Raw genomic sequence first — 10,031 nt, forward strand, 5'->3', positions numbered from 1 at the left:
GCCAGACAGACAGAGAGAGACATAGAGACAGAAAGCGAGAAATCACCCCCCAGGGGGGATGGTCACGCCGCAATCCCTTCTCCTCCATTCTCCTCTCGGGATCTTGGGCATGCACGCACACGCGCCCGGCGTGAGTTTTAAGCCACCGGGTCCAGGACACGAACCGCGGTCGACTACGTGGGAGTCCAGCGACATAGCCATTACGCTAACTGCTGGTTCCCTCTTTCTTTTTCTTTTTTGATGGGCAGGGCAAACTCAACGACTGTCCTTTCTTTGAGAATTCATACAGAATTATCTGCAGAACATGTGATGTGGTCTTCAGGAAGGGTAGAATGACCTCGTTCAAGGTCTCAAGGTCTCAGTGTCTTCAAATAATAAATGAAGGGGAATGCAAAGAGCTCACAATGTTGGCAAGAAATTTAGTCGCTCATTTCATCCAAGAGTTTCTTTCTTGAAAAGAAACTTTATAACCCTTCCCTAATGCCCTCTCTGGGTGGGGAGGGTGATGTGTCCTAACAGTTGAGATAGGTCTGCCTTACACATCAGAAGTTACATGCGCACTGGGGCAACAATTTATATCTGCAATTATGTGTCAGTGTCTCGTTTCTTCCTAGGGTGCGACTTTAATGATTGTACCTGTTCGTGCCATATGCTTATTCAACATCCATTGTTTTCTCTATGGCCTTCTTTTCTTTTTAACAAATATAGTTACTTACCATAACTGAGCTGTCTGAGTACCCGTGTGCCCGCGGCTTGTCCTGCAGTGTTACTATTTTAGTGGCCTCACATTAATGGCGAACACGAATTGCTTACCATATGCCAGGAACTTTTCTTTCTTTTTTTTAGAAATATTTCAGGTGTATTTCATTTATGATGGAGTGTGTGTGTGTGTGCACACATGTGTGTGGAGAGACGGAGGAGCCGGGGACAGGGTTTGTCAGACTTATCCTCTTCCCTGGCCCTCTGAGACCATCATGATTGTGGGCCCTTGCAGGTATTTTCAGGCCAACCTGGGGTCTGAGCCAGTGGTCAGCCATGGACTTCCAGCATGGCAGGTCAGATTGCTACTGACTGTACCGCCAGGCTGGGCCGGCCAGGTACTTTTCTGGGTCCTGGCTCCTGCAATCTTCCCAACGTCTCCTTGAGAAGGGCCAAGCAGCTAAGTACCTTGGCCGTGGTCACACAGCTGCGAATCTGCAGCTGCGGGCTAGGCTCAAGCAGCCTGGCTCAGACAGTGTGAAGGTCAGGAGCCCGGCTTCAGATACCAGCCACTAACTGAGCTGACCTCATGCACGTTATCGGCCCCACAGGCCTCGGTTTCCTCGTCTGTACAGTGGGGACCCACCCTGCTTCTCCAGGTGTCTGAGGATGGCTAAGAGTGCCCACATGGGACTAACCACAAGTAAGCCCTCAGCAACATGCGTTTGGACTTCCGGGGGCTAGGCCACACCCAGGAGGTTCCCACCCCCAGTCTGTGTGGTTGGTGGTCATGTTTGTCCCTGGAGTGACTGAAGTGTGGTCCCTCCATGTGCTGGGAGCTGGGAACCGCAGCTGTGTTCACCTTGTTCAGGGCAGCTATGTGGTGGTAGGAGCAGCCCTCTTGCTGAGAGTTAAGCATTGCATGCTTAAGGCTCTTCCTGGCCTTTGGAAGTTTGGCTGTGCTGGCAGAGGAAGGGTTAGAGAGAGGCTCTGTGTGGCCTGCCAGCGACGGGGTAGGGTCAGTACTCCTGGTAGTCTAGAGTGGAAATACCAAAAGGCTGCCTCCTCCTCCTGGCAGCCCTCGAGACTGGACTTCTGGCAGCTGCAGAGCAGTGAGTGGGTTTAAGAACTAAGACGGGGGACCAGCAGTTAGCGTAATGGCTATGTCGCTAGACTCCCACATAGTCTACCGCGGTTTGCGTCCTGGACCCGGTGGCTTAAAACTCACACCGGGTGTGTGTGTGCGTGCCCAAGATCCCAAGAGGAGAATGGAGGAGAAGGGATTGTGGCATGACCATCCCCCCTGGGGGGTGATTTCTCGCTTTCTGTTTCTCTGTCTCTGTCTGTCTGGCGAGCACACGTGCCCTATAGCAAAAACCTCTTTAAAAAAGAAAAAAGAACTAAGACGATACAGAGCTGTCTAGGATGACTGTAGGGACTCAGCTTGAGTAGGGGCTGGGTGAGGGGACCTTCAGCTGGGATAAGGACGTGTTAGAAGAGACCCAGTCTGGAGCAGAGGGAGTTCCTGTGCGGCTGGAGCAGATTTAGAGTTGTTATTTGAGGTGCACCAGTAGCCACAGAAGAGGGTCACAGGGAGTGGAGCAGTGGGGCCGGCGGGCAGGAGCTAGGTGTGGAGTCTTGCATGTGGGGGTCGTTGCATGTGTACTCTAACCACAGTTTGGGGCTACACGAGCTCCCAGGGGAGGCTGCGGAGTATGAAGAGGGCCGAGCGTGAGTCTTGAGGCACACTAGCCAGGCAGGGAGGATAAAGAGGCCGAACACAGTGGCTGGAGGGTTGGGAGGGAGGCCTGAGAGTCCCGTGAGGGCGACCCAGGAGGGTGAGGGCCGCGTGTTGTAAAGCGATGGCTGCTCATCTCTTCCACGCGTTTGTGACCGTGGGCCACAGGCCCACTTCCCAACACGTGGCTTCTCTCCACTCAGTCTCCATCACTGTGAAATGGGCGTGCTTCTTGGTCTGACGTCGCTGCTAGGAGACCAGAGAAGGATCGAGGGCCTTGCCCAATTTTACCCAAAGTTATTCTTGAAAGCCCTCGACTCCACCATTCACCTTTTTTGCTGCTTGTAGCTGAAGACTTCAGTCGTAAATTCTGGCTACTCATTAGACTATGGGGAGGTGCTTTAAAAAGGGTAGGTCCGACCTGGACCTACCTGGTTCCAGGTGCGTAGTATGAATAGCAGTGTGCCAGAGCTCCATGTTGAGTGAGCTCACTTGAGTAGATTGAAATCTGGCAAGATGGCAGTATTTACACCACAGAAATGGGCATGCGACAGATCAGGTCCCAGAGAGCTTGTTAAACACTAACCAGCCTGCCACTGGGCCAGGGCAGCAGTCTAGCTATAAAAACATCTGCAGTGATTTCTATGTGTAGCCAGGGCTGAGGGCCATGGCCAGGGTATCCCATGATCGGCACAGTGAGGATTGTATTTACCAATAATGGTTCACAGCTGTCTGACCCAAACGGATGGTAAGCTCCCTGTGTGAATTAGATTGCTCAACCTGCACAGTGACTCATGAAGGAAGATCATTATCCCGTTAAATACATACACACACACACATATATTGTTTGTTTGTTTATTTATTTATTTCTCTCTCTCTCTTGAGGGCACATGTGCTTACCAGAGAGAGAGAGAGAGTGCACCCTGTCCCAGGGGGGCCCAACCACGCTGCAGTCCCTTCCCTCCTTCTTCCCCTCAGGAATGTGGGTACATACGCGTGTGTTTGGCATATTGTCCAACCGCAGCGGGAGCTGGGACCCCAACCATGGCTGACCCTGTGGTATCTGGCTCTTCACTGCCGTGCAGTGGGGCGTCATCCTCACTTTCGAAGTGATCAAACTGAGGCCTGCATAGGTTGCCTGGCACTGTGTCTACAGCCAGGATTCGAACCCAGGTCTGATCTCCCAGGACCTGAGCCTGGACATGGCCTCTTGGGCAGCTGGTCGGTGCCACGCTGCCCAGCAGCTGGATGCAGAGTCGTGGTCTTGCTGTTTGAGGTGGCCAGGGCTCTAAGCCTGGGACCCTCCCACCCGCAGCGTGTGACCGGGGTTCCCAGCAGTGGGCATGTGATCGTCCAGCTTATGCGAGGTGCAGGGCCTCCTTGGGGAGCGCCTCGACACTGACGGCCGTGGTGCTGGTGTGTGCTCTTCCCTTGCAGTGGAGCACGACAAGGAGTTCTTCCACCCGCGCTACCACCATCGGGAGTTCCGGTTTGATCTTTCCAAGATCCCAGAGGGGGAGGCCGTGACTGCAGCCGAATTCCGGATCTACAAGGACTACATCCGGGAACGCTTTGATAACGAGACGTTCCGCATCAGCGTTTACCAGGTGCTCCAGGAACACCTGGGCAGGTGGGTGCTGCACTGGGGCTGGGGCGCGGTGGCCCTCCTCGCCTCCAGTGGCAGAGGAAGGGAGGGGACAGGCCAGAGGGGGGTAAGACCAGCTGTGGTGGCGTCCACTGCTGGCCCCGTCCTGGCTATCTTTGGGAAAGGTGTGTGGCATGTGGCGGTGCATGCAGTAGCCGGGGCCTGGGCCGTACAGCCCCCTTGGGCGTGTGTGGGGCTCTGGCTGCCTGCCTCCCTGGGGGTGCAGGGGTCTGCCTCTCTCCTCGTCACGCAAACCCAGCACTGGTCTGGTGACCAGTGAAAGTGGCATTGGTAATAACGTGGGGGGAGAAAGAAACCAAATGAAACCCAACAGCGGAGAGCTCTGAGCCAAGAACTGCTAGGTCAGGGACTGAGAAAGTCTGAATTTCTCAAGACCCCTCAGCTCCAAGGTCCTGAGGGAGGTAAGAAGGCCAAGAACAAGGGCTGGGACATCTGTCAGGTACTTCCTGCAGCCCTGAGTGGGGACGGCCAAGGTCATGCTTCCCCGTGGCTTCCCCTCCTCCCTACCCCTTACTCCACCCCTGCCAGGTTACGACATGGTCCTCAGTGGGGGTGCAGCGCCTCCTGGTCAGCCCTAGCGTCTTCAGCTGGAAAAGGGACTGACCGCAGGTAGGGACCGAGGGACCATCACTCTCCCTTCGCCATGCTCTGCTGCTCGGGGTGGGGTGTTTGGTGTTTCCTGTTTTGCATTCGTTGTCTCATATTTACAATATCCTTACAACGTCTGAGGTGGTGTCTCATCTGTGAAATGGGGAGAATGGAAGTGACCCGAAGCCTGGGTGAGGCACCCAGAGGGCAGGTGACCACATCAGGACCTGGGCAGGGGTGGAGAGGCCGGAGCCCTGCTTACAGAAGTATGTCCTACACATTTGTCTTTGAATAGGGCAGCTGTGTCCATGGTGTAAAATTCATGCAGAAAAGTAACCACAGTGAAAACCAGGGCGCCCCCTCCCTTTGCATCCCGCTCCCCTGCTGCCAGGCCCTTGAGTCTCCTCAAGTGAGCAGGTGTGTGTGCCTGTGTGTGCTTGCACACGCGGATCTGCGTCTTGCTTTTATCACAGATGATAAGCTGCGACTCTTGGTTCACACCGGGTGACCTTGTCCCTGCAATGGCTGCACGATTCCCGTGTGGGTCGTGCTACCAGGTGTCCTGCCAGGTCCCTGTGAGCACGTGGTGGCATCTCTGTCCTTCTGCTCTCACAGAAGATGCCGCGGCAGGCACCTCTGTCGATACACCTGCACATACGGTCTAGACACGCCCGGGACATACGCCAGGATGCGAGTGAGTGCTCGCTCCCTGGAAGGGTCCTTCGGCTCCTACTGCCCTGGCCAAGGGGCAGGGCCTTCCCGTTTGTCCATGTGCACCCCAGCTCGGTCTTGTCAAACTTTTCACCTTCCTTATTCTGATGGGTGACAGGTGGCATCTCAGCGTGGCTCGGATTTCCATTTTAGGGCCCCTCCCGCCACACTCCACCCTGCTGTGCTCAGGCTGGAGGGGACTGAGGTTGGCACAGGTGAGGGCAGACAGCTTGGGTCTTCACCCTGAGTCTGACTCAGGGCACTCAGGAGCCCAGTTGACTCTGGGGAGCTGTGCCCCGACTCGGAGGCCAACTGCAGGAGAGGCGTTGAGTTCTTTCCGGGTCGGAGACGGGACGCTTGCCCTGCTTGCAGACAAAGCCCCGAGGCGCTTGGCTGTGTGGTCTCGCAAAGGCTGGTTGACTGGGGCAAGGCGGGTGCCCAGCTCGCTCATCAACAGCACTCTATCGGACCCTGCTCACACCTTGGGCCTCCTGGCAGGCTCTCCAACCTACCTCGGAAAGCCCTGTCAAGAGGTTGAACTCAGCAATGCAGCAGCCCCAGGTGGCTTTGGCTGGACAGGGCCAAGAGAGTGGCCCGGGTCACCTGTGCTCTCCTCTGTGTCATTCGAGCAGAGCAGTGGCTGCAAGGATGCCCCCAAGGCAGGAGCTCACTGCTTACCTGCCAGCATCCCTAGGCACTGCCCTTCCTGCGATGGGGTCTCCACTGCCTGCCCCACCCTCCTGTGCACTCCTGTGCTCTCCGTTGAGGAAGGTGCTGGAAGCTCAGCGAGCAAGAGGCCAGGGACTCAGTGTGCTTGGAGATGTGCGGCCTCAGTGGTTCATCCACGTCACCTCCCACAGAGCACCCCCATGCCCATGCTGTCCTCAGAACTTGGACTGTGGAGCACATGGGTGAGTTAGAGCACGGGGACCTTGCCTGGAACTCCTGGCCAGGTGTGTGAGTACCCCAGGCCTGTCGTGACAAGCTGGGCACCGAGAGCAATGTAACTTCACTCTCTCAGAGTTCTGGAGGCTGGGCATCTGAAACGAGGTGTCGGTGAGGGTCCCTCCACCTGAAACCCGCAGGGAGGGTCCTTCCTTGCCTCCCTGAAGCTCTGGAGGTGGCTGTTGGTGGTTGGTGTCCCCTGGCCAACAGCTGCAGCTGTCTCGTGTCGGACCGTGATATCACATGGCCCAGCCTGTCTGCAGGCGGTGTTCTGCGTGACAGCTTCTTATATTGAGTGGAGACCCACCCGGCTCCAGTGCAGCCTCGTCTTAATTCACCTTGACTCCATCCTATTTTTTCATTTTTTTTATTATTTAAAAATTTGCTGTAGGGCACATGTGCTCATGTGTGTGTGTGTGTGTGTGTGTGTGTGTGTGTGAGAGAGAGAGAGAGAGAGAGAGAGAGACACCCTCCTCGGGAAACAGAAGGGAACCAGCCAAGTCCTGCTGTCCATGGTCCTGAAGCATCCTTGGGGCCCAGGGCAGCCTACAGATGTTTCTCCTTTTGCCAGGACAGTAGGGTTTCTATCCAACTTCCCTAGCAATCCTGAACCTGGTGAGGGTTTTAATTTTCTATCTTGATGAAAAATGTGTGGTTTATATACTGTCGCAGAACAAATAGAATTGGGATTTATGTTTCACAACTTACATGGTTGGTTTGGGTTTTTTTTCCACATGTCCTCGACAATCCAATCACATTTCTGACAGTTACAATTTTTTCTTTCTTTCTGGGAAGTTGGGGAGAGGTAGAGTACATGTTTTCCCCACTTTTCCACTAAGTCAATACACTTGGGACTATTTGCGTGCAGTATATGAGCTTGTGTGTGTGTGTGTGTGCGTGTGTGTGTGTGTGTGTGTCTTATTGAGAGAGAGAGAGAGAGAGAAAGCCTCCTGGTCCGAGACTCAAACCGTGGTCACGTGGGAGTCCAGTGTCTTCACCACCACGTTACCTACTGGCCCCGATCTTGACTCCATCTTAACATTTGCAGAGACTGCATTTCCAATGAGGTCACACAAGCGGGTACCTCATATCTTTTTAAGGGGTACAGTTCAATCCAGAGTGGAGGATGAGCAAGCAGACACGTTAGCGGGTCCAGCTGACCACATTGGTGACAGCACAGTAGGGAGTATGTTAGGTGGGTGGTCATCGATGTCCTTGTCATGTTGGAGACTTTTAAAAGACAGGATGGATCTGGCCTTAGGAGGTAGAGGAAAGAGTGTCTCAGGGGAGCTGCAGGGACCACCATCTTGAGGCAGGGACAAGCATGAGTCCCAGGAAGGGCGGAAGGAAGGCTGACAGGGCTGGGATAGGGTGAGTCACTAGTTGTTGCTTACAATGGGAACCTTTGCCCAGGGGGCTCTCGCCCGGGTTCCCCACTGGCTACAGTAGCTCCTTGTCCTGTCTGTGTCAGCCACAAACACCTGGTCCCATGGCGGTGTGGGGTGGCTGCATCCTCTTTGCTGTCTGAGGTCCTGGGATGGAGGCTGAGGCTTTGAGGGGAGGAGAAAAGGCTGGCGTTCCCTGGATTAGAAGGGGACAGGCAGTGTGCATGTCTGTAGCTCCCTGGCAGGTGACCAGGGCTGGCGTAGCAAGTTCCCTGTTCTGAGAAGCTGGGCTTGGCCACCGGTGACCCTTGGCAATGTCTGTCCCAGTGCTGGTCCAGCTTCTAGAGGTTTCTGGCTTGCATGGAGGTCAGGCCCCTCAGGAAGTGTTTGAGCACCTGCCAAATGTCATGGACTGGGGCTTCCCCAGGAACTGCCGCTCCCTTTCGGGCTTAGGTGAGGGACAGGTGACCTGGCTGGTGGAAGGGACATGGGGGAGGAGCGGAGCTGAGAGGCAGTGGGAGGGGAGGAAGGGGCTGTTGTGTTGAGATGCTAAATGTCCATCAATTGCCTGAGAGAACTTAAATGATCTATTTCTGGGACTCATTCATTCGTTTTCTGGGTGGGCTGGTTTGGTTTCGAACCTAGAACCAAGATGATCCTATCGTGTAATTCCCCAGGTGGGACGATCTGGCTGCTGAGGCTGAGGGTTCCAGTCCTGCCACCAAGGTGCCCTGCAGCCCTTTGAGCCTGTTTCTTCCTCTCTGAAATGGAGACAGTAACCGAGTCTCCCCGGCAGAGCGGTGGTGAGGGCGCGTTGAGTGAATGCCCAGAATGCGCCTGCTGCAGTGTCGGGAAATGCCCACGTGCATTGCAGTGGGGACAGCGGTCTCAGGAAACGAAGCCCTGATGTGCCTTCCCCTGCCCCTTCCCGCCTTCCCCTACCCCTTCCCGTCAGCCAGCCCCGCCCGTGCTCAGTGCCACGGATAAGAGCCCTAGCTGGAACTCCAGTGCGCATGGAGCCCTGCACAGCTGCGGCTCACCTTGACGGCTGCGCTCTGCTCCAGGAGCCCTGCCCGGAGGCCATGTTCCTTCTCCAGCTGAAGGCCTCCTGCTCCTCTGATCATCAGGGGAGCCCAGATCCTATCCCCGGGCCCCGCTGTGCAGCCGCCCCAGTCTGTGCCGAGGAGCTGCGGCCTCCCTGCCGCCGGCCGCCCAGCTGTGCCGGGCTGGGCCATCTGGCTCTCCGGCGAGCTCTGCCTGAGCGCCAGGAAAACCCTGGGGGTGCCGGGGATTAGCCGGCTTTGGGGCGGCCTCTGCGTCTCTCCCTCTGTGGGAGTCGCTTTCCCCGGAGTCCTCTTGATCTCTCGGAATCCAGATTAAATTCCGATAATGAGCCGAGCTGGAGGCCTTCCACGGCCTTCAGGCCCTGCTTGGAGCCTGGCCCCAGACAGCTGGGAAGACATGCCGGGCCGCCCTGGGCGGCTGTGGAGCAAGTGGGCCGAGAGGCAGGTCTGGGGACCGCGGCCCAGCTCTAGAGCTGCCTCTGGGAGGTGCAGGTGGGAGGAGAGCTTGGAGTCTTAGGGTCATTTTCTGGACCCCAGGTCCAAGGTGGACCAGCTGGGCATGGCCTTTAGGGGCTGTATGTGTCCCTGTCCCTGTTGGCTTGAAGTTTGGCTCCAGTCACAGGTGAGGGTGTCGGGGCAGGGGCCGTGCTCCACAGCCTGCTTTGTCTGAACCTGGAACCAGCATTTCCTGCTCAGCCGTCCCTGGCCCTCCCCGGCATCCCTAGGCATGCTCTCCCCATCTCGTATAGTGTCACCCGTCTGTAAGGGACACGCTGCACTTGGAGAGCTGGCCTCTGGGAACCCCTGGGGGGCTGGGCCAGCTCAGGCAGCGGGACCGGCTCCAAGGAGTCTGTCACCACCAAGGTTGACATGGTGTCGGCAGCTGGATGAGAAATGTCCCTTGGTTGGTCTCAGGGATGTTGGCTGCCAGGAGGGTGACCTCAACGTGGCCTCCAGGGCCAAGACTTGGATCAGCTGTAGCTTGAGTCACTCTGAAGGAGAGGGCTGTCCCCTGCCTTTCCCTGCCACGAGGGGTGGCGGAGGGTTTTGCTCAGCCTTTAGCCTGGGCGGGGCTCCTGTCTCTGCTGCCCTAGGTGGGGAGCTCTCTGTAACCGCAGCCCCGCCAGCGCCTCCCCTGGCCTCCCCAGGACTGCTCCTGGCTTCCTGCATGGAGGAGGCATTGGGGGATCCTCAACCTGTGCCCCCAGCAGCCCGGGACCCCACTCACCTGCCAA

At 56.4% G+C, this 10,031-nt stretch overlaps 1 protein-coding gene across 1 annotated transcript in view; it reads left to right on the forward strand.

Moving 5' to 3' along the window:
* The window catches only part of BMP7 (bone morphogenetic protein 7), a 90,414-nt gene that overhangs the window by 30,012 nt on the left and 50,371 nt on the right, over positions 1–10,031 (forward strand). Inside the window, exon 2 of the mRNA XM_006141882.3 lies at positions 3,875–4,067. Coding sequence (XP_006141944.1) covers positions 3,875–4,067 — 193 coding nt within the window. The remainder of the gene's footprint in view (positions 1–3,874; positions 4,068–10,031) is intronic.

The sequence above is a fragment of the Tupaia chinensis genome, unplaced genomic scaffold (genome assembly GCF_000334495.1).
Source record: "Tupaia chinensis unplaced genomic scaffold, TupChi_1.0 Scaffold000066_1, whole genome shotgun sequence".
Taxonomy (NCBI): Eukaryota; Metazoa; Chordata; class Mammalia; order Scandentia; family Tupaiidae; genus Tupaia; species Tupaia belangeri.